The sequence below is a fragment of the Echinops telfairi genome, unplaced genomic scaffold (assembly GCF_000313985.2).
Source record: "Echinops telfairi isolate 266 unplaced genomic scaffold, ASM31398v2 ScPeMD7_23;HRSCAF=83, whole genome shotgun sequence".
Classification (NCBI taxonomy): Eukaryota; Metazoa; Chordata; class Mammalia; order Afrosoricida; family Tenrecidae; genus Echinops; species Echinops telfairi.
This window is the reverse complement of record NW_022103920.1, coordinates 86,270,790-86,295,663: the sequence shown is the minus strand read 5'-3', so window position 1 is coordinate 86,295,663 and position 24,874 is coordinate 86,270,790. Positions and strand designations below refer to the sequence as shown.

The 24,874-nt window shown below is 45.0% G+C and overlaps 1 protein-coding gene across 2 annotated transcripts in view; it reads right to left on the bottom strand.

Moving 5' to 3' along the window:
* Positions 1-15,759: 15,759 nt before the first annotated feature.
* Positions 15,760-24,874, bottom strand: part of CREB5 (cAMP responsive element binding protein 5) — a 390,923-nt gene continuing 381,808 nt past the window's right edge. For both annotated transcript variants that reach the window (XM_004702744.4, XM_045288877.1), the window contains 2 exons: positions 17,755-17,863; positions 15,760-16,632 (listed from right to left, as the gene is read on the bottom strand). In XM_004702744.4, the coding sequence (XP_004702801.1) occupies positions 16,469-16,632; positions 17,755-17,863 (273 nt within the window). In that variant the 3' untranslated portion in view covers positions 15,760-16,468. The remainder of the gene's footprint in view (positions 16,633-17,754; positions 17,864-24,874) is intronic.

The following is a 24,874-nucleotide window of genomic DNA, read 5'->3' as shown; positions in this document are numbered from 1 at the left end:
TGTGTGTGTGTGTGTGTGTGTGTGTGTGTGTGTGTACAGCCACGGGAGCTCCCTTGCCTGCAAGAGGACCATAAATTAAGGTTTAATACTATGTAGTCTCTGTCCTTAATTTCTTAACAATTCTACCCTTGACTCGGTGTTCTGTCAATGAAGCCCGTGGGACGGTGGAGCCCGCGTCCAGGGCTTGCAGCCTCTGTGCATGTTCTAAGTGTCCCGCGACCTATCGTTAATACCCATGGTGACTGAGCAAATGTTCCATCGCTGTTCCTCCAGCCGTAAGACCGTCAAAGTATTCATGTGCCAAATTGTCAGTTTGTCTCCATTTTCCACATAAATCTCCTATTAAGTGGTTTGGGGGGCTTTAAAATCAATGGTAGGTTTTGGGTGCTTTACCCTTGATTCTGGGCCAGGAAGAGCAAATAGGGCATAGCAGGCTGCACAGAATCACAAACTCATCCATGGATGATAAGTGGTCCCCAGCCAGGGCATGAGGCTGAGTGGTGATTAGTTTTATGTGAACACTTAGGTGTCGTTCATCGGCACCATATCAAACCTTTTCCATGGGCATTCAACCCCAGTGAGAGGTCAGGACAGTCCAATATATTTCTACAGCACCTTCTGTACTGAAGGCACTAGTGAGAACACCAGTCCGGCTCTCATGTTGTTTATAACCCAGAACAGAAACTCGGGAGGGGAACTGCTGGAGGTGACAAGTGCTGAATCCAAGCGCTCCACTGAGCAAGTGTGGAAAGAAACATCGTTGGGGTCATGGCAGCTGCATTGCCGAAGAGCTCAGGAGTCCCACGCGGTATCTCTTCCTCCTGACCTTTTTAGGGTCCCTCCTGTGGCCCATAATCTCAAGTCTGACTTTCAGGATTCACTTTACGTAAAGACCAAACCCACTGCCATAGGGTCGGTTCCAACATATAGGGTTTCCAAGTCTGTAAGTCTGTCAGGAACCAGATAGCCCCTCCTTTCTCCTGAGGAGCAGCTGGGGAGGCTCCTTCAAGGTCAAGGCTCCTTCTAAGTCTCTCTAGGTTCCTTCTAGGTCAAGACAGAGTTGGCTGTGTCCATGGAATATGTGACATTCCTGATCATGTTAGTGACCAGCCTTCGTAGTTAGCATGGGGGTGGGGGGGGGTGTCAAACTTCTTAATCTGTAGGTTGAAGGCATTTTTGAAAATTTAACGTTTTCTAAACCGAAAGACTCCCTGATGGCACCGTGGGTCATTTGTTGGGTGGCTAACCCCAAAGGTGGGCGGTTGGCCCCCCTCAGCCTCTCTGCTGGATGTCTGCTCCAATCAGGATGTACCTCTTTGGGAGCCCAAAGCATGAATAATCCAATTAAAAATGGTCAGAAGCTACGAAGAGACAATTCACCAAAGATGACATCCAGGTAGCCAGCTATCGCATGAAGAAATGCCTGTGATCACTAGCTATAAGAGAAAGGCAAATTTAAACAGCCACGTGACACTGCCTCACATGAGATGCCACTGAGAGCAAAGTTCAAAGGAAACAAACAAAAGCAAAACCCTGAAAATGAAAAATTCGGGAGAGAACGTGGAGCGTGGAGCTCTCCTACACTGCCGGAGGGCTTGCACAACTGCATAGCCATGGCGGAAAGCAAGATGGCGCTTCCTTAGACAAATACCAGCAGAACCACCGTATGACCTAGCAGTCCCTCTAGTCGGTATAGACGCCACAAAGACATAAGAAGACGACATTCGCAGACATAAGCACAGCCATGTTTATCACAGCACCATCCACAATACACAAAGATGGAAAGAAACAAAATGCAAAATGCCCTGCTGTGGAGCCGGAAACATGAACTCCGGTGCGTCCCTCACGGCACTGCGCACTGCACATCCCCAAAGGACCCTGGTGGGATGGACTGTGAGCAGCTGGTGACATGGACGAGTTTGGACGACATCTGGCTAGGCAAGGTTAGTCAATCCCAGAGAGACCAACACTGCTTGAGACCACTATTACGAAAGGAAAAAAATCAAGGAAAATGATTTTCTGACTGAAAGGAGAAGACCGATGGTGATGAAGAAGCTGGGATGAGTGCAGGAATTGCCACAAAATGAATGTGGCCCCTTCACTGACACAACAGCAGCAAGCAGATTATCCTGATCTGCACATCGTTCCTGTCCCATGTCTATTTCTATTGTCCCTGATGAATCTGTGCTGGCTGTACTTTGTTGCTTAGAAGAACTTACCATTTTGCTTACAAGAGAAGTGAAACAAAGAGGCTTTGGGGATTGGTTTTGAAAACTCTCAAATCGGAATCTAAACCTTTTCAGCTCTTAGTAGTTTATGCTTATTTGTATTTAGGCAAGAGACGGCCCAGGCACAAGAATAAGTATCATCAGTCCGCCATTAACGTCTAATGTACAGGGCTTGGATGTAGAGATAATTGTTGAAGTAACCAGACCTCGAAGCCTGAAGTTCCTGGGATTTGAGAGGCAGACCGCTTACCTAGACACAAAGTAGAGGGTGTAACAACGACCATGCTGGAAGGTTTTCATTTGAACGAACTGGAAAATCAATGAGCTTTAATTTACCTTTGAAGTCTAATTAAATGAGAAGAGTTTCCTTCTTGTGGGAGCCCTGGTGGCACAACAGTTACCCAGTGTGACCACTCACAGAAAGGTTGGTAAACTGAATGTGCCCAGAGGCTCCACGGAGAAAGGCCTGGTGATCTGCTCCCATAAGGGTTACAGCCTGGTGATCCCCGAAGGGGCAGGCCTGCGGTTCCACGGGAAGGCCATGATAAAAATGGACTCTTCAGGACCCAGCGACAACAACATGGCCTCATCTGAGAGGATAATAATGTATCCAGTTCCCAGGGCTAATGGGATAAGCCAAACAAGAGAACAGCATACTGATGGAGAAATCCGAAAACCCAGTGAGCACTTTGTGTGACCTTAAGGGAGGCCGCTGAAGCCACTGTACACGGAGAACGTTGAACCGGCTGCACCATACAAGTTGCTTTCCAGTCTAAGTCCTATATTTGTGGGAAAAATAAGCTCTTTTCCAGGCTTGCTGGTAGAAGCAAATGTGAAAGCACTCCTTGTACACTGTTAAATATGGTGCATGTATGAGTTATTGCCAGGAGACGCAATGACCACGTGTTCCCAGGAGATCAAAACAGAGGAGAAATATCACTCCCTTTCTCCTCCCTCCCTCCCTTTGCAAGGTGCTAGTCAGACCAGGCTATGCTATTTCTCAGTTCTCATTCCATCAACAAAATAAATGTTAATTTCTTACGCACACAAACACCAATGTGAATGTTCCCAGCCAGTCAGAATTGACCCATGAACCTTCCATCTGGCGCTCCGCTAGTCTCCAGGATTGCAAAGGCCTCCAGAGCCGGAGTCCTCTGCGAGAGCCTGGCCAGTTGGGGGAAAGAAGAATCTGGAAAATCGTGCAGGGGGGGTTCTGGGTCATAATTAGCTCCTGCATAGAGTGGACCCAAGAAAGGTAACCCCCTGGGGATTGCACAGGAGGAAAATTAAAGATACGGTAATCACATAGTATGGATGTGCCCAAAATTCATTCATTCACCAAAAGCTTATTAAATCACTGCTTTATGCCAAATGCTCTAGTTGGCATTGGGGTATAGAGACTAGTCTCTCCTTATGGATATGCTGATTCTTGTGGGAATGCCACCGTTTTCAGGTGACCTCTAGTCAGTTCTGATTCATGGCAACCCACGGAGGACAGCAGGAAACTCTGGCCGGCCCTGCGCCATTCTCACAATGGCCAGTACGTCTGAACCCATTGTTGCTGCCACTGTTTGATCCATTTCACTGAAGGTCTTCCTCCTCTTGCTGCCCCTCACCCTTAGCAGGCAGGAGGTCCTTTCCGGGAGTGCCGGTTCTCGCCTGATAACGTGTCTAAAGGATGTAAAATGAAGTCTCACCATCCTTGCTTCTAAGAGTGGCTTTGGATATTTTACTAGGGCAACACGGTAATATTTGCAGGCACATGGGTTAGGTCCATTTTACAAGTGAGATAGTAATGTTTAAGCCGTCTGCTCCTAGTAGGCATGATTAAACTTATCTTTTACTGACTTACAGGTGTAGAGGAAAGAGATTGAACTAAGGTGATGTATGTCAGTGAAGAACCAGATGGTATCAGGAAAAACCAAAACAAACAAACAAACCAAAAGCAGTACCATGAGTTTAAAGGGCCTGCCATGGTTGCCATCTATCTGTGGCTCCAGAGTGGCCTAGGGTGATCGTTGATGTGCTTCCCTCAAACTCTGATCAAAAGGAGGGAATGCATCCATGCCTAAGGCCCAAGGCAACTCCGACAGAGCCCTGGTTTTATCCTAAGCCTTGAAAGATTCCTCATGCCATCTGAGTATGCCCATTCACTTTTGGAACACCAAGTTGCTAAGGTGAAGTCTCAAGGAGACAGGGAAGGGCAGTGGCCCTGAATCATCTCCTTGGAAGGCAGGGAGGAACAGGTTGCTTCAGAGAAAGACAGACAACTGAAGGCGCAGCATACACAAAGAAGAAGGATAGGGTTAAGGGAGTGTCCCCAAGATCAGGATAAGTACATCTAAAAGGATCATTTCCTTTGTCTACCCCAATTCTGGCCTGGTTGATCAAAAACAAGAGACCCTTCCTAACTGTCTTTATGACAAAGCTTTGGACAAAGATTTTTGCAGAAGTTACTGTTTGTGTTTATCTAATGAATTGAAAGAAACAAACCTCTACCAACTCTGTATGCAAAGTTCAAATCCTGGTTTGCTCTTTGGATACGGTCAAACATATCTTTGATAGCGTGTCTGTCCCTTTTCCATCTCACTTTTGTTATCATTGCATTTGCCAAATACAATTTTGTTTTTCCTCACTTCAAAAAAAGGAACGAAAGAAATCAAAAGACATATTGCACTGTCAAATCGGCCCCACAACACCTCTTTAACGTTGAAGATTAAGATGTATCTGCAAAAAGCCAGTGTCTTTTCAATCTGCTTAGTAAACCAGGTGAGGCAGATAGTTTATTGTGGCAACCTGGCTGATAAACATATGTGGGATTAATTGAAGGGTGGAGGGATAAATGGCTCGAGGAGCCTCGCCTTTCTAGTTCTCGGGTCTCTTGCTTTGTGATGGTCGCACCAGGGTGCAGCTGCCTTAGCAGTTCCCTGCTTCAGCTTGCAAGGCGGACTTCCTGCAAGACATCCCCTAGGAGAAGCCACATGGACCTACCCCGATGCATCCCTGGGTGTTGGAGCAGTCAGGAGACCTCTGCCAGTGCTGAGATGCTTATACGTTCACTGACTCAGCTTTCCTCCTAAAGTTGGCATCATTGCCTCTGTTTTGTGAGATGGAGGAGGACTTTGTAGATTGGAGTTGGGTATATGGGTAAATTGGTTAATGTTGGGCTTGTGGGCTTGGGCAGCATTGGGTTAGGATGTTTTCTTGATGCACACTTAATTTTTACATAAAACTCTCTCTTATACATGAGTTGCTGTGGATTTGTTTCTCTAAAGTACCCAGAATAATACATTATTGGCTTCTCCTTGGGGATGTCTTGCAGGAAGGTAGGACTCATGCTTCCGTAAGTCAAGGACTATCAAGAGTTTCCAGAAAGCACCAGGGACTGAGCTACAAGGAAGGATTCATCCCCAGAACAGAGACAGCAAGAGACTGTGGCCCGAGGGCTGGGTCACAGTAGCTCTTGTAGAGGTCAGATGGACAGTGGTGGGAGGCAGAGACAGACTTCGGAGAAGGAAGTAACGTTGGCTGAAGGCACAGTCCCAGAGAGCCACCACAGACACAATCCCCCGCGCCTTGAGCAGATGTTGACATTGACATAGTGGACAAAGGAGGAGACATCATCGGGGTTTATTTAATGTCACAACACCACTACCACTGCATTGATTACAACTCCTATTGTCACTGCACAGGGGTGCTGACACTGTACATCTCCACAGGAGCCCCCTATCTCATCTTTCTCTGGAAGAGCAGCTGGTGGGTTTGAACTGCTGGCCTTGCAGTTATCACCTCAACACCTAACCCACAGCACCACTGGAGTGCCTTCTTTAAGTTCATATAGGAATCAGTAAGCAATTTGGTATTAAAATGCAGTCTATATACTTGGTCATATTATTCAGGAAGTTTTCTGCTTGATAAAATTGTTTTGATCTTGTCTTTAGTGAATATTTTATTTGTTTCAATTAAACAAGAACTCAACCACCATGCATTTGATGGGCAACTTTAAGCTAGTCTCTCTCATGGAACTTTTGGTTGTTTTTTTGGGGGGGTTGTTTGTTTTTTAGGTTTTAAGGATAAATGACTAATTTTCTGTGAAACAGCTTTAGAAATGTCAATTATATCCCTTTGGTAATAATTTGATCTGCCCTCAGAAGTATCTAAAAACCCACTGCTATCAAGTTCATTCTGACTCATACTGACCCTATAAAGGGGTTGTAAGACTATAAATCTTTACTGGAGCAGAAAACCTCAACTTTCTCCCAAGAATGAGCAGTCTAACACTCACCTGACAGTAACACCAGGGCTCCTTGCCCACAGAAGCAGGAATAATAAATACATGTAGCCTTGCTTCACTAGACATAGCTGATGAACTACATACAAGTCCTGGTCCCATGTGGAGAGACAATCTGATGGTCACTCCTGAGAAAATGGAATAGAGAGAGGCGGAGTGTTGGGTATTCAGAATGGAGGATCAAATCTATACTGAAGGCTTCCCTTTGCATCAGACAGGATGGTCCCACATAGAAGCGAGTGGGTGAGTGTGACGGCCAGTCTGTAAAGAAAGGAGAAAGCAGAGGAAAGGAAAGGCAATGTGACTCAAGCCAGAGGCTTCCTTATAAGAATGACTGTAGTCGTTCATGACACACCCTTTGTCCGATTCCTTTTAAGAAAACTTCTTGCATGTCAGCCTGTTTGCAAGGGGCTCTCCTAAGGCAAACCCACTCTGATTTGAGGTAAAACTATTCAACTCCAAGTTTAAGATAACTCAAAGGTAATAGTACTATATCAGGTAACTATCTTGTACAAATGCAATAGGAGCAATTAATTTTAGGTACTCAGAATTTTCTTTTTATAAGAGCATGGAGGGATCAAAATGTGTTGTGGAAAACTAGCATCTTCCTCTCTCAGTAATTTCAAGAAAGGTGTGGTCGGCTTTCATTCTGAAAATGTGCAAGTGACTCATTGGAGACCTTTTATAGCCTGTTAAGTCTAAGTTGTAGTAATAATGGTTTGCATACTTATGGATAATTATGGAAGATTGCTGACAGATGCTATGATTCAGCATTCAATTGGTACAAGGCTATATGGTGTAAACAAGACAGAATCTGACCACATCTATGACAAAGCTTTGTGAGTGATGCATGCATCATGGTGTACCTCTATGTTTACATAGAACAAATTTCAATAATAATAACAATGTTGGCTGGGACTACTAGCTGAATGGCAACTATATCTTTAGGTGCTATAATTTATCCTTGTATATTCTTGAAGCATTCATGTGTCAATTTGTAATACTGTGGTGGCTTGGGTGTTGGTCTGATGCTGGGAGCTATGGTATTTCAAAGACCAGCATGGTCACCCATGCTGGATAGATTTCATCAGAGTGTCGAGATTAAGGGAGAATAGGAAGAAAGGCCTAGCAATCTATTTCCAAAATGAGTCTGGTAAAACCCTATGCGTCTTAACAGAATACCGTCCAGTCTCCTGTTGGATGATGAAACTCCTGGGCTGGAAGGGCCTAGAAATACACAATGATCCCAACAGTGGATTTGAACATACTAACATTTACAAATCTGGTGCAGGAGCAGGTACCAGTTTGTTCTGCTGTTTATAGGGACTTGGAGCCTACACTCTGGCAGCCTAACAACACTAACAGCATACTATTAAAAACCCTAGCTACAGCAACCAAAGGAATCACTTCCAAAGCATAGACTCTAAGTCCCAACTCTCTCTATTTTTTCTGTTGTTTTCTGAACCACTTTCCCCTTCTTTTGCACTTTACTTCCCAGGACTGTTTTGATGGTGTCATAACGGCCAGGTCTCCCAAAGTGACTTAGCTTCAATTATTTTAAAAAGAGGCCCGATCCTGATCCAAAATATGATGATCTCACCAGGAAGACACTTGGGTCTCAAAACGCAAGGCAGGCTGACTTGACTGAAACAAACAATGTTGGAGAAGAAACTATCTCAGGGATGACTGGGCATAGTCAGCTGTGCACCGTAGAAACGCGTCCAAGAAGCCAATCAATAGCCCAGCACAAGAACCCATGCAAAACAAAGAGAAAGTGTGAAGACCCAGAGAGACACGAATTAATAGGAGGACAGAGGGTAGAGAAGTCTGTATTCAGAGTATGAATGAGGCACTGTTGCAGGTTCTTGTCGTCTGGTCTGTTTGTGTTTTGACCAAGTGTGATGTCTCTTGACAGTGTCAATGAGAATGGGATGATTGTAGAAAGACTCTCTTGAGCAGTGGGGGCATACTGAGCACTGGGACTACAGCACACAGGACTGCCCTTCGAACAGCGGCCGTTTCCCCAGAAAGGATTGGCTCTGTTCTGGTTTCAGACTTTCCACTGTCAGTCTGACTGTCGGATGAAAGATCTTGGGACCTGGTTTTGGATTATGGCTGCTGTGGCTGAGGGCCAGATGGGTAGACTCATGTGTTTTTAAAACAAAGGAAAAGACAAAAGGAAAGGCTAAGTTATTCCTCCCCCAGATGCTGACTGTGTGACATTGTGTCCAGTGTTGCAGATCCCATATCATGAAGGCGGAACAAAAATGGACAATAACTTTGCTCTCGTGGGCTTACATTTAGTTTGGGGTGTAGACAACAAAAAATAAGCAACTAAACTTAAGTGGTGTCAAATGATGGTATGCAAATAAAAAAAACTATCATCTGGGCAAAGCAGATGGAGAACGAAGAATGTGAGTGGTGCCATTTTATGTGGAAAGGTCACCACCACCACCAAGTGCAGAAGTAGGCCTTTTTGCTAAGGGACCTCTGGGTGGGTTCACAACGCCATCCTTTCCCTTACCAGCTGAGTCACTAACCAGTAGTCCCACCCAGGACTCCATAGGGTGAACTAACCAGGAACCAGGCACTTGTAGAAGTGAGCCATGCTAATGTTTTCTTTAGCAGAAGGTCACTCTAGGAGGAGAGACTGGACAGTATGGTGGAAATCCCTCAGGCATACAGTGTTTGGAAGGCTTGACGCCTTTCAAAGACGGGACTGGAGGTGTGGTGGGGAGGACAATTGAGGCGCTCTCCAAACTGTGGTTGGGGAACAGGTCGTGTGAGGTCTTTCTAGAACTTAGTAAGGAATTTGGATTTTGCTCTAAGAGGAGAGCTCTTTGGAGTGTTTAGAACAGTGGAGGGCCCATGCTATAATGTCCATTTTCCTTGGTCCCCTCAGCTGCCAGGTGAGGGATTATTGCACTGTATTCCAGGTGAGAGGTGCTGGTGGTTTAGCCCAGGGTGATGGCAGTGAAACTGGTGAAAAGCAGTTGTATTCTGGTCTTGCAGCTAGACCACAGCTGGAATAGAAGAGAGCAGGCAGCAAGAATCAACAATACTAAAAGAATAAATGGAAGAAAGAGAGGAAATTATCCAGAAGGCCCATTTTAAAAAGGCCAAGAATATCCTTTAGGAATTCCCTGGAAGTCACAGGAAGAACCCTAGGACTTGATTGCCTGAGCAGCGCCCATGTAATCCTTCGTCGTTCAATGTCACCGGGACCATGACTCCATGCTGGCTCCACGTCCAGACTGTTCAATCCACGGACCTTTCAATTGTGCAGCCACCACTGTGACCCAGGTAGGCCTGGTGGCCTGGTTGGGAAGTCGGATAGAAAAGGCGGTGAGACTGTAGCGATGGTTTCAGAACAACTTCCTTCCTTTCATCTCTAAATAATGGTGACTTCCAGAGGGCTCAAATGAGACTGTGTGAAAAATATCTTTCTCTCCAACCTGCCCCCACACCCCATCCAATCCCATCATACAAGAGTTCCATGTGTTATTTGCATTTGAGTGCTTTATTATACTGGAATTGCAGTGATATTATTAACATTTGTACAAATGCACAAAATTTTATCTCTTCTTGCTAGAAAGAGAGGTAAAAATCTGACCTAGTTCAACAGTCTTAATGAACTCATTGTCCATTGGTAACAATAAATGCAACAAAAAGCTTAACATAAAATTAAACACATTAAATGCTGCAGCAAGTATTTACACATATGTACCCCAACATTTTTTTCTCCCCTTCCAATAAGGAAGGTGGTTGCTTTACAAATAGACAAACAAACACATATGTTTTCTTTGCTGTTTAAAGTTACAAACAACCCCAAGTCCAGAACTTAAAGTGACAGCACCGTGTTTTGGGGACTTGCTTAGTTAGCACTCACTCTGCACAGGGCTAAAGTAACATTTTTTATTTTTAAAAAAAAATCTATTTGGGGACAGGATTTATATTCCGGTTGTCCTAAAACGTTGTGTTTGATCTGAGCCATTTTTCCCCCGGTTCTTTATCAGAAGACCCCAGACCCGATGTCTCCACCAGGGGAGAATACTTCAAGCTTATCTTTCTCCAAGACAGTCCTCAACAGCAGACCTGATTCAGCAGAACTGAGAAGGAAAGAGGGCAATGGGGCATCTTGCTAGTTATTTCGTTGTGATTGACTGGCTGGCTGGGAAAGGGTCCTTTCTCTTATACATCCTCCACTTCAGCACCTTTTACCGTCTTCTGCAGTGTCTAAACAGTCAGGGCTGAAGGAACAAATGAGGTTCTGATGAGCTTATTGCGCATGAGATTTCAATGGTATCTTTAAAGCTAATTTATTTGGGTTCCCCATTCTCAGTGCTGAGGCTAAAATTATTTCGCTTTTTATAAAACAATCAGTCCTATAAAGTTCTACAACATGAAACGCAACATAAGAAAATCTGAAATGACCTAGTTAGAACTCTCTGGCTTCTGGCTTCTAGTGCACCGGACAACGTAAGCTGGTCTAACCCTAAATGTTCATAATCATGGATTCTCCTGTAATGATAAGCTTGGAAGGACACTGGAGTGCCACTTAAGAACAGGAATCCTTTAACAAATGCTGGCTGGCATTGTTGGCCATACCCCCTCTCCCTCTTCGGCTTCTGGTTAAATAGAAATTTTTTAATGTTAAAAAATAGAAGATCTATAAGGAAAAATATATAAACATTCTTTAAGCAATTTGGCTCTAAGCATTAGGTCACTGGAAACCCCCACAAGAACTAGTAAACTCGTCTGAATAGACATGCAGATTTTCTTCTTTTAATCACATGAACTAAAATCGTTTCTCGGTGTGTAATGTGTTCGGGTTTGGGATTTTATTTGTAAGTTTATTGCTTCTGGGTCTTCCTGCCCTTCTTTCCATCACAGCTGTGAAGCAGACCGAGGCACTGTCCTAAGTTCTGTCGCAAGGCAACACAGCGATCCGAGGCCTTGGAAAGACATAGGTAAGGGTCACAGAGACAGGACACACAGCCAAGCCCCTGCCACGGCGCACAAAACAGTGAAGTCTTGTGGCTAATTCAGGACACTTTGGTTTGGAAGATGAGCTAGACAATTCTTAAGTGGAGCTTGGCGGCTGCCTCACATCGCTTGCATAATATAACCTTTTTTCCTTTGGGAGAAAAGACTCATGCCATATGAATAAGGGGGTAATGACCATAAAGCGTAGCATCCGGGAGCTTCTCTGCTTCTCAGAGGCGGTTTCTGATGTGAGAAACAAATCTTAGCAAGGCGACTAATGAATGCCATGTACGCTTTCCCGGTGCGAAGCTTCTGGAAAGGTAAAGGGACACAGCTCTCAGTCCTCCTGGAAGCTGAGGGCGTTGGCCGTGGGGTTTGGGGTGGGGCGAGGGGCTGGGGGTGAGGAGGAGGGAGTGAAGTCCAGTTTGAGGAGGGGGGCAAGGTGAGAAGGGAGTGGGAAAGCTAAAGTGCAATTTCAACATATAAATTATTTGAGAAGCACAAAGGGGATTCTGGATTGCGACAATCCTTCACTGGCATCCTTGTATTCGAATTTAAATGGGGTGTTTCCAGTCTGTCTCAGACACACGGCATAATGGAGTGTGAACAGCTTAAAGCTACGCACATTGTGGGGGAAGGGACAAAAGACCACTCAGGAAGCTGAATAGCACAGGGCCTCGTAGGGAACGGGGTGGAAGAGAAGCCGAGATGAAGCTGTTGTTACACTTTGACAAGAAAGCTCTTCCAGTTATAATGCCTGGTTCCCTTTAGCTGGACCCTGCTTCCCAAAGAAAAGGGCTTCCTTTATGTGTAAAAAAAAAAAAAAACCAAAATAAATTTAAACTTCAAAATGTAGTCTTAAAAACCAAAACCAAAAAACAGAGCAACAGAAATCCTAGAAATATCTATGCATAGAGGTCTAAGCAAACACCCACCAAGTGATGGAGAATAGGTATTTGAGACTCGGAAAAAGGAAAATACACACAGGTCGAGTTGTTTATTATGAACTAATACTTTAAAAACACTTGAGAAGAATAGTGTTCAAATGGAATGTTTAAAAATAACATTTATTAATAAATACCTTATAAAATTCTAAATTAATAGATTCCTGTTTAAATTTTGCTTTGGTCCTTGAGTTCCACTACACACACACACACACACACACACACAAACACACACACACACTCTTTTTTTTTTTCTAAGATGGTTTTCATTAATCGGCACATTGGATCTTAACAGGATGGGTCGTTTTATTACCATTACTGATGCTTCACTCCCCAGTTCAAGGTGGGTCTTTTTTAACTGCAGCTGGTTAATTTACAATTTTAATGACAAGCTCAAGGAGGGCACTAAAATGCAAGTCACTGGCAACACCCACCTGACCATTCCCCACAGAAGCTTCTGCACTCAGCGCAAGGGCTGCGCCTCATGTTGTTGGCTGAATTAGGCTTTGAAGAACCTTTGTTCCTAGTAGATTGTCCTCATGATTACATCTCACAGGGTCCATAGACTCCCTGCCTTGCACAGGGGGTGTCAACACTGGTAGCTGGCCTGGACCGGCTTGGGGTGAATAAGAAGGAGGGTAAAGAGAAACGTCTGACTTCAGATGAGGCTTTAAAATGAGTATAGCCTTTCCTGGCTGGGGTCTTTGCTCTCCCTGTTCTGGTATCAGAGGTTGAGAAACCTCCCAAGGAGGAACAGTGAAGATGTGCACACTGCCACTTCACTGAGGGGTCACCCAGGAGAAATGCTTCCCGGGGGCTCTCTGAGGGGTGCACTCCCATCCTGGAAGGCAGAGGAGGCAAGGAGCAAGTGCCCAGGCAGGCTGGCAGTGATTTCAGAGGCAGATCCCCCCATCCCAACAAAAGGCACAGGAACGGGAAAGATCGCTCCTGCCTCGGAGTCAGGGTTCTGGAGAGGCACACAATCGAATTGGGGAAAATAAAGATAAGAAGCCCAGGAATGGATCCCGGCAGCATTCAGACTGACCCATACAGTACCTGCTGGGCCCAGGGCAGGGCAATGCTTGTGCTGTTGGTCAAGGGGTCATGCGTTTGGGCCAACAAGCAGGAACCACTCAGTAACTGACCACAAGGGGAGATGTTCTCCCAGAGGGGCTCACGTTGTAGGGCTGAAAAAGAGATTTTCCAGCAGGTGGCTTCTTCTGGGTTCTGGAAAAAGCCAAGATTTCTAAAAGACCTGCTTCCTTTTGAGAAGCTGATGGTTGGGTTTGGCCAATGAGCCTCTCTCTCCGGGATTTCATGAGAAGCACTGTGTTGTAGCCGGTCTCTTTCCCTTGGTGTCCTTTCCACCCTGCTAATGAACCTACCTAAAGGCCCCACGCCTAACAAGAAGACAGTTTATTCTAATTATATGTTTAGGCCGGTTAGCTAACGTGTGTGGTTGGCTTGCCTACTTAGCATAAAAAACAGACATAATTGAGCTATATATAATGCACATCAGTCAAACTGTCAAGTTGCTGAATTAAGAAAACTCAGGCAAGTTCTTAACTGCAGAGCTCTTAACTGCATTCAGCTTGAACAACTAAATATTTTAATCAAGAGATGGAGCAGAAGTAAACGAAACCACCATTTTAGTGACAGGTCACTCCCTGGACATTCTGATTATCACAGTGGGTTAAAAACAATCCATTTCACTGCGTGCTATGCATGCAGTAAAGAAAGAAAAGGCTTTGTTTACTTAAGAATAAAGCTAAATAGAGAATAAAATTATTATCATAAAAAAAGTAAACCCTCAAAATGTTTCAAGACATTCCTTTCCCTTCCTTTTTGAATACAGATGGCCCTGCGGAGGGGTTTTTGAAAAACTGACTTGCAATTTCAAAATAGAGGTAAGAAGGTCAACTCCTTTTTTAAAGCTAAGCCTGAAACATATTTTAGGAAGCTATTGTCAGGATAAACGAGTTAGTTCTTTACTGCTGAGATTAAATATATGTATATATGTATACATATATATATTTACTATGAATTCGGTATTGAAAAGACTTGAAAATGATACATTTGCTGAAAATAGAATAGAAAACCCCCCTCTTCTTCCCCAGCCCCCTTTTTACTTATATATATATTTTTCGTTTTTGTGTGTTTGATGAGATGCGTAGACCATCTATCTAAGTCACGAGCTTCACGGGCTAGGAAAGCACTGGATACATGGAAAGACTGTCGGTTGATAAAAAGTAAGGTATAGTGTTAACTGAGACGACTATAACAAAGTATGATTCCTGCCTCTCCTACTTGCTTTTCTTCTCCAGATCCGAGTTTCACACTCGGATGAAGAAAAGAAATCAACAACGAAGACCCACACACATCCTTCCTCTTTCCTAGACTGCTATCAAAGCGACACCTTGTGTAAAATACTGTTCTTTTAAAGCGCGCGCGCGCGCACACACACACACACACACAGGCACACCACACACTCAAACAGAGATGAAACGCCAGCACCTTTCTAGACAGCTAGAAACGTCGGCTCCAGTTACTAGTGAGATGCAATGTCCAGTTAGATTGGCTTCTTCCAGGAGGCACAACTGTGGTTGGGGGGGCCATGTCACGGTGGGCAAGTCCACATGAGCGGTTGACAAAATGAATTCGAATGGTTTAGGAGAGATGAGTAGCCTGTCCTTGCCCATGAGATTCCTTCAGCAGCCAAAGGGTGCTAGAGCGGCCCTGCGTGGGGGGAAGGCTGGGAGAATGGGACACAATGGGCTTCTTGCTTTGTCTCCCCAGAATAGCAAAGCTGGTTCCAGAGGCTGAAGGGCACACAAGAAATCTTAAGCTGTTAGCAGCTGATGATGCTTGAATAATGTTAATTTGGGGTGTGAGTAGAGCCGGTCTGAATGATCATATAGGTCATGGCTTTTCAACTTTATCGAAAGACCAAAGAAAGTCGTTATAATTCGAGCACGTGATGTTCAGAAGGTGGATGGTTCACATCCAAGGCTTGCAAGCTCCCTTCCCTTATTCTTCCACAGCTGGCATTCAGGACAGTCCTTCTCCTGCAGCCAGGCTGCTTCCATTTGCTCTGCTTATTGGAAGCATGAGATCAGGCACCTTAAGCATCTCCTGACTTCTAGTTTGTAAAAAGTTAAGTTGAACCAGCCCAGGCTGTGTGTGACGGGTAAATGCAGCAGAGGGGAGGGAGGTCCACAAGTTTGACAAGCTTTTTGTTTGTTTCTTTGTTTTTCTTAAACATGACTTTTTTCTTTATGTACATTGCTAAAGGAAAAAAAAAAAACCCAAAACAAAAAACCAAACAATAAAAGAACACAGTCAGAAGGAAGAGTAAATCGTGTGTAGAAGTAAAAGTAAACTGGAGAGAAGAATGGGCATTTGCGCAAGCAGACCAAGCAGGTCCGGAGGTGGTGAGATGTTTGATGGGTTGGCTTGGACATCAATGGGTCCTACGGTTTTCTGTTTGTTTTTAATACACATATATTAAAAGAAAATAAACATTTTTTTTAAAGGCTCTGTGTTTATCTGAGATAGTGGTGATGTCACTACCCAGATTCAACACGTTAGGATGTTGTCAGACTCCCCACCCACTCACCTCGGATGGGGCTCACTTGACATGCAGGGATGCCTCGTTTTGGCTAAAAGCTGCAGCTTAACAAGTTCATGTTTCAGGCAAAGGGCTGGCCTGGTAAGAATGAACCCATGGCTATATACAGAAAGCGTTCCCTTTATAAACAAGTAACTGGTACCAGAAAATCAGAGAAAAGCACCAAAGCATTTCCCAAGCTGATAGGTATTAATTGCATAACTCCCTTTTTTTTGCTTCTTATATAACTAAGTATAAAAGACAACATTTCCATAGTAACTATAAAAATGAAAGCCAGTCTTTGAGGGATGAGGCGTCGTCCAGGTTGGAGAGAATTCTACAGATGCCCGTAAGAGAAAGGGCCCGTGGGATGCTACCACTCTTCGGGAAGGCAAGGTCTGACCGGTGGGTTTTAAAGAATAGGATTCAGGTCTGTTCTGTGAGTAGAGAGCTGACTGAGGGTGGAGCTTCCTACCACCTCGCTGACGGCCGAGGACGTGGTGATGGTGTTATGCTGGATGACTTGCTGCTGGGAGCAGGCAGGCACGGGACTGGCAGGAGGGCTGCTCTCGGGACCTAGGAGAGAACACACGGACACACACACACCAGTAGGGCTCTTTCTTGCGTGGACTTGGGGACTGCCAGCAAAACTGTACTAGACATGGGCTCGAAGTAGAAGGGGTTCATAACATTTTCTCCTTGAAGCTAATGTCACGACCTTATTTTAAACCATGGGCACAAAGCTACGCCTTCCCAGGTTACAGCTACAAGCAAAGCCATGCTTTCTACATCCACACACTGGGCTGGGTTGTGAGTCCTGGAATGGGAACTTCCCCATCTTGTATTTCCAAAAAGCCATCAGATATCAAATGTGGAAAAATACTCACATGTGGAGGGAGAATCTGTGTTGCTCAATCTAAAAAATTATTTGAAAATAAAGTGACCTTGAGTCATGAACCCCTGCCCCTCCCGCCATCCCCTACTCCACTAGCATTGAATCTGCTGGGAGCTACTAAAACAGCGGTTCTCAACCTGTGGGTCGCGCCCCCTTTGGGGATTGAATGACCCTTTCATGGGGGTCGCCCGATTCATAACAGTAGCAAAATGACAGTGATGAAGTAGCAACGAAAATAATTTTACGGTTGGGGGTGTCTCCACAACATGAGAAACTATATTAAAGGGTCCCGGCATTAGGAAGGTTGAGAACCACTAGACTAAAGGGCGGGGTGGAGGGAAGGATCCATTTCACGCATTGGTAAACTGAGACCACATCACTAGCATTTCCGCCCAGTGAGTGACGGGAAGTGTCTTCTGGGGCCTTGGCTGCGATTCATCTTGTGCCTGTTTCCCAGCCCACGGGTCTCTCAGGAAGACTACGAGGCCAATCACAACTGGGACCTAGAAGACCATCTTCCTACTGGCTGCAGAACTGAACTTGGGTGGGATTTTACAGGGAAGTCCTAGCAGGGATTGTTTAGCCAGAAGGCATCAGGAGGGTGACGATGGGCAGGGTTCGGCAAGGTGGGATCGCACTGGTGGACCAGTCTGGCAGCCATTCAAGAACTCTAGACATGGGCTCTGCCTGGGTCTGGAATCTGTGCTTCCCTTTTGCTTTTTCAATAAAATCCAATGCAAAATTAGTGGATTTAAAAGAGAGAGAATTTTTTTCTAAAGAAAGCAGACACATTTGTGACTTACTCAGATATCCTTGAGACTCTTTCTGCATGGCTGTTATAGGGCAGTCTTTGTGTGTCAGCAGCAACTGCTTCAACTGTGCCACCTCGTTTTTCAACATGGACACTTCATTCTAGAGAGAAACAGCACAACCATGGTGAAGAGTTCGGCGAACACCAACCCAACACACCATGTACTGTCAGCGATGGAGCTGGTAGACTCTCATATCTGAGTCACATGCAGAAGGTTATGCAGTAGGTTTATCTGAAAAAATTTAACTTGCCCTCCATGTGGTCCTCACGTTTATCTGGGACTCCCTAAGGAAACTGGGTTTTCATTCAAGAGCTGAAAAGTCTTGTCAGGCCAGACCACACTTGTTAGGTAATGAGTTCTGAGGCCACGGGATGTGGGTGGGAATTCCAACTCCATGCATATCCTACGGCCCTAGTCAGGTGATGTAAGCCAGCTGACCCCAGTGGGGTAGGCCCTAACCCAAACCACTTTTGAGAGAGAAAAAGGCAGACAAGAAGCAAAGACACACACTCCTCCGAGGAGACCCAGGCCAACAGGGACTCCAGGAATTACCATCAGGAAGGACCTTGCCCTCGGGCCACACAGTGACTTTGGACTTCTGGTCTCTTGCACTGTGAGAAAACCAATTCCTGTTCTTTAAAGGTGTCGACTTGTGGTAATTTTGTTGCTGTTGTCATGGTAGCACTAGGTAACTAAGAATCGTGGTCCTAGTGAACAATATTCCAAGTACCACAGACTGCATAAAGGACAAAGAAGCCTGTCTTGGAAGAAGTCTGTCCAGAGTCTTCCTTCGAGGCACGGATGGCAAGATTTCATCTTACATGATTTGGACATGTCAGGCGAGACTAGTTCCTAGAGAAGGGCATGATGCTAGGTAGAGGGGAAGCCAAAAAGAGGAAAGCCATCCAAGAGATGGATTGACCCAGTAGCTGCACCAATGGGCTCAAGCAGGGGAACCCTCGTGTGCAGAGCACAGAAGGCTGGGTTTCCTTCTGTTGTGTCACGATGGGCCGGATCGACTGCACGGCACCTAACAACAACAACAACAACAACAACAACAGTAACAACAGCAACGTCAGGTCATTGCAAACAAGACTGCGTTTGGCTTGACTACAGTCAAGCTGATTCTGACCCCTAGAGACCTTACAGGACAGGGTGGAACGGTCCCTTTGGGCATCTGGGCCTTAAGCCTTTTATGGGAGCAGAAAGCCTCATCTTTTTCTCGAAGATCGGTTAGTGGTTCAAACCGCTGATCCTACAGTTTTCCTTAAGACATAGGATCAAAACCCAAACCAAACGCACTGCTACTAGTGCCGACACACAGGATTAGTGACTTCAAATTGAAATGCCCTCAGGGGGAGAAATAGACAACTTTATCATCAACTTTCCCCAAAGAAGTTCCAAGTGGGCTACCTACAGTTTAGACCAGTGGTTCTCAACCTTCCTGATGCCGCGACCCTTTAATATAATTCCTCATGTTGTGGTGACCCCCAACCATAAAATCATTTCCGTTTCTACTTCACCGCTGTCATTTTGCTACCGTTATGAATCGAGTGACCCCTGTGAAAGGGTTGTTCAACCCCCAAAGGGGTCACGACCCACAGGTTGAAAACTGCTGGTTTCGCGGGACATGGCTAGCTGGTCTGATGCCCTTTGTTGTGGAATGAGGCCGCCAAGGAGAGGCCAGTGGGGATGCAGCTGTGAGCCTTGATGGAATCAATTCAATGAGATTGGCTCATTCCTGTCTGGACATCAGGGTGTAGTGGGCTGCGTGTTTTAAAATGTTTTCCTTATTTACTTATGTAAGCAATTCGAACCACTACTGTGTACAGCAATTCACAAAGGCATGCTTGCAGCTTGGTAAAATAATGTACTTGGCACCCGCTGTCTAAAAATATAAATGTATAATAGATGGCTGATTCCAAGGTGCTTCCACTTGATAAAAGTAAACTGTAAACACAGCGCTATCTCAAATAAGCCATTTTACAATTCTGATAAATTTCTCGGGCCAGAGGGCATTTGCGGCTGCCAGGCATTAATATGCCACCCAGAGGGAACTCGGAAAGAGCAGGCACACAGAGGGAAGAAAGGTGTTTTAGCACGGCTGTCATGAAGCTGCATCTACACTTTCAAGATGCACTTGGCTTTTCAGGCAGGTACTGACCACCTAAAAAAGTGAGTTTTGAGTTCTACAAGTTTCTCTCTCTCTCTCTCTCTTTCCTTCTCTCTCTCTTTTTCCAATGTATAACTTTTTTTCACGAGTCACTCCCATCTCTGGCTTTACTACCAGCACATAGTTAACAACCATACAGTGAAAAACATTAGTGATAAAGTCATAAAACTATCCTCTACAAAAGTGCTTTTCTTTTTTTCTCTTCTGGAAACTTTACAAAATAAAAACTTTTTTTTTAGAAGATGATTTGAGTTTAGAGATTCAAAGCCGCCAGGGATGAAAGTGGAGGTTGTCAGTTCCCATGAAGATTTACACTCTGGGAACCCTATTCAAGGTTGCTATGAGCTGGAATCGACTCTCTGACAGTGAGGTTTGTTTTGTGTTGTTTGGGGAGGGTTGTCATTTTGAGATATTAGCACTAATGATGGACAAATCACTTAATTGTGTAGGGAAATTGCTCTTAAATCTGACAAGGTTCATGAAGGCAAATTGGCACCCCTTTCTGCTAAATAAGAATGACTGATAAGGAGGCGCTTTCCAAGCCCAACATGACAATTTTCAATTCTAGAGCCAGTGGGACAACTTTATTTATAGCACATTTATTTTAGCCTTAAATTCTCATTCATCCCTCTGAGCTTTCAGGCACCTCTACATTCAGACAGCCTTCGTTCTTTGGCTTAACTCTCCCGCTGCTTGAAGAAGTAATGAGCTCTTTTCACAGTGATGGTATATGTGGCAAATTATCTTGGTGATAGTTGTAGAGCACAATTAGTGTGCTTGATATCATTACATTGTACGTGTGAAAGTGTTGGCTTGGCAATACGGTGCTCTGTATCGCTTGACAGCAATAGACGTAGCATGTATCAACAGAAGTTATTTTTACACGACTATAGAATGAATCCTGGTAGAGAGCTAGGCATGTTGGGCTGCTCACTAAAGACAGGTTGGCAGTTCAAACCCACAAACTCCTCTGAGGGAGAAAAACGAGGTCATCTTTTCCTAGAAAGATCTCCAATCTTGAAAACCCTGTGGAGAACTTCTACCCTGCTGCTGTGAGTCAGAGTCAGCTCCAGAGCAGTGGGTTTGGTTTCGGCTGTTCTAGAAAGCAATCCTTGGTTGAAAGCAAAAGGAACACACAGAACACTAGAAGGGAAAAGAAAATTAAGGTGTGTGTGTGTGTGTGTGTGTGTGTGTGGTGTGTAGTATCAGAAAAAAAGTATCATGTTATTTGCACCTGAACTACTGACCTAGCACTGCCCTGACGCCACTGCTGCCAAGCGCCTGCATCGTAACTCATGAACCTGCAGACGGAGAAACATGTAGACAATGCTTCTGTGTATATGGAGTTGGTTCCAGCGTTTGGTGGCCCCAGCCTCCTTTTTCTACTGTAACCTCAGAAACAATCAACAAGGGAAAGTCTAAGAAACAAAGCAAAACAAAAGTCTCCCTTGAAGAAGTGGAATTCAGGCTCCAGTTCTCCCTTGACTGCAGTCATACCCTTTCTGGGCAGGGTTCAATCTCCCAGACATGAATTGTTCATTGCCTCTTCCTTAAGAAAACACTGTGGATTCCGTTCCTTGGGTTTCTACAGTTGCAAGGAGCTAACTGCCTAGGATTCTTGGCATACCCCAAACTGCTTCACAATACACCATTTGCTTCCAGGACAGGCTGCTATAAAACAGCGACCATCACTTTGCTGAGCAGCACAGGTGGTATTCTGACCCGTAATACGTACCCCAGGCCAAATATATGATTTTGGAGGATATTTTTTTGCCTCTGGATGGCTGTGCACTTTAATAGCAAACCAATACATTGCATTATGACAGAATCAGAGTCCCTGAAGTTGTGCAGGTCTGTAGAGAATGCCATGACAACTGGCCAGCACTTCAAGATACAGCTTTCTGAATGGGATGCATTAGTCAGTACAGGCTGTTGATGCCACTTCATGGCTGGACAAGCAATGCCCACTGATATCTTCAGTAGAGAAGAACAAGTCTCTTGCTTGCACCACATACACCTAGCTGAGATGCTAATAAAGACCATATAAGCGTCTTACTGTCACAGCCTTGGGCCGTGGTAGCTCAGGAGTAGAATTCTTGCCTGCCACATGGGAGACCTGGGTTCAGTCCCTGATCAAATCATCTCATGCACAGCCACCCCAAGTCTGTCAATGGAGGCTTACTGCTGAATCTTAGAGTTCCCAGACTAAGGTGAGCCAGGATGACAGGCTTTGTGACCTACTTCAGAAAACCAGCCAACGAAATCTCTGTGGCTCACAATGGACCAATCAGCAACTGAAGATGGTACAGGACCTAGCAGTGCTCCATCCATAGTGGAAGGGATTGCTATGAGCTGGGACGCCCTCGAACGCCGCTAACAGCAGCAGCACAGTTGAAGCAGCCAGTGAAATTCCTGAGGGCAGTGTGGTAGTTACATAAGTTGGTGTCAATTTGGGACTTGAGAGGATTAAGAGTGAAGGAGTGGAGTCTAGTCTGTCAATCAGATCATAGCCAATGAGGCCTCTGTGTGGGCGTGGCCTTTTCCTGAGAATTCTGGGAAATCTGGGATTTTTCTCCTTGGAGGCGGAAGACACACTCTCTCTGCTCACTCCCTGGGAGACACTGCAGCTGACAAGACACATGGAACTACACTAGTGCCCTGAGCTGGAGGAGTCACATGGACCTACCTTGAGGCAACCAGACCTCTGAAGCCAGAGAAGCCACCATTCAACATCATTACATGTGTTTTGTGAGTCTGAAGAGGACTTTATTGATTAGTATCAGACATATGGGCTTAGCCTGGACTGGGTTGGGATGCTTTCTCAATGTTCAACTGCTCTTGTATATACACCTCTTTCTTATACACCTATGAGCTTCCATGGGTTTGTTTCTTGAGTCTACCCGGACTAACACAGGCAGTAGCCAGCAGGAACAGGAGCTCTCAGCTGGAAGTATGAAAAACAAGAAGGTCAAGGAGTTCTCCAGGTTCCCCGCAGCAAGATGGCTTTCTTTGTAGCCTAAGCCCCTTCTATTGAGAAGGCTAATTGTCTACTTATATAATAAAGGATTCAATCTTGAGTTTCACCCCTTAATGAACTACTTTTGGTATTCTCTAATGTGTTTATGTTTCCAAGTCTTAGTTTCCATAAAGGAACTAGTCCCGGCAGAGCCTGGGCATCGAAATCTTCTTGGGACGGATTCCAAGGCCACGTTTACCATGGGTGTCAGTTCACAGCAATCTCCTCTGACCCATCAAGGGTACCTATTTCCAAGACTTTCAGAACCTCACAGGGGCAGTTCTACCCTGTGCTGAAGCGGAGCTATAATGGTTGACTGAGTTTGGTTTTATTTGGTGTATAGATATTTCCAAGGTGCACGGTGGGTGGTGAGGCATTGTGCTGCTGACCACAAGGTTAGTGGTTCAAACCCTTCATTTCCTTCATAGAACAACATGAAGCCATCAGCTCCTGTACAGATCTAAACTCCCTGATGCCCAAAGGGGCAGCTCTACTCTGTCCTATAGGGTTGCTATGAATCGGAAATGACTTGAGGGCAATGGTTTTAGAGACGTCATCATGATGGGTGAGAGTCCTTTAACTTAACAAAGGCCAAGACTCACTGTCCTAAAGAAGAGTGGGTGTGTTTTTCACATTGATAAGCATCTTAAGGAATGGAGAAAGGCCTTTACCAGGCTGTATGAGTAAGGTAAGAGAAATACTTTTCAGGGCACCATGCATAGACATCACCTTGACTTCATTTTGGAAGAAGACAGATAGTCAATGCTATCTGAAATATGCACAAGAGAAAGCACAGGTGGCCTGAAGAGTCTGTGCATTCTAGCTGGGAGATGAGAAGCCCTGGGTTCCGGAGCCATCTCCTCCCTCTGAATCGCCTTGCGTTATAGCTCAGAGCCAAGCAGGGCTGTTGCCATTCCCTGGGAGTAGTGTCTAATAACTAGTTTTAGGTCTCACTACCTAAGTATTCTGCCCAAGTTCAGTATGAGTAATAAGATGGGTTCTCTTGCTGAAATCAACCCTTTATTTATTTTTCATTTTTCTAAATTAATTAGGGTTGGCACCTCTGAAGCAGTTAGCTAGTTAGATGGGGACTTTTAGAAGGTAAATGCAATGGGATTAATCTATTATTCAACCCCAAAGTGGCCTCAGGCTGAAGCAGCACCCCTCTAGAGACGTTCAATGCGCTAAGGAGCACAAGGACACCTGGTTGCAGGTTGGGCTGCAATCCACAAGGCCCCAAGTCTGAAATGACCAGCCACTCATCAGGAAAAGGGGGCTTTCCACTCCCATGTAGAGCTACAGTCTCAGAAACCCACAAGGGGCATTTCTACCCTCAACCCGATGACAGAGCGTTAATAGCAAACAGCACTCCCAGAAGTCTCTAATAGCTACATTGGCAGGTTCTGGTTTGGGGGATATCATTTTGCTAGATGATAAACCCAGAATGCCTTTTTTTTTTTTGGTATAAGCAGTGGTCTGTGCCAAAAAAATAATTCTCAAAATGGTCCCTGCAATATAGCTGTGTGTGTGTGTGTGTGTGTGTGTGTGTGTGTGTGTGTGTCGCTGGGGCCAGGCTTGGTTCGCTCTGAAATGAGGGACTTTCAATTTGTCAAGCAGCCGTTCCCATCTGGTCGGTGTGCTTGCCAAGTCCCAAACCTGGGCTCGTGTGTCTAAAATTTCAGCGGCGACTTGGACCATGTGTCTTTGCCCTGAAAAAGAAAAGCAATTATTTTCACGGGCGACCAGATGATTTCCATATCATCTAGTGAACATGCGCGCTCTGCTTAGCACCACATCAGCGGCGGATGAATTTAGGGCCGATCTTAGCCACTCTGTGTGATATATTCTTAAAAAGTATGTGGATTCCTTTGGTTTAAGTGATCTCTAAAACGACCTATTCAAGGGGCTGTAGGCTAAAGCAA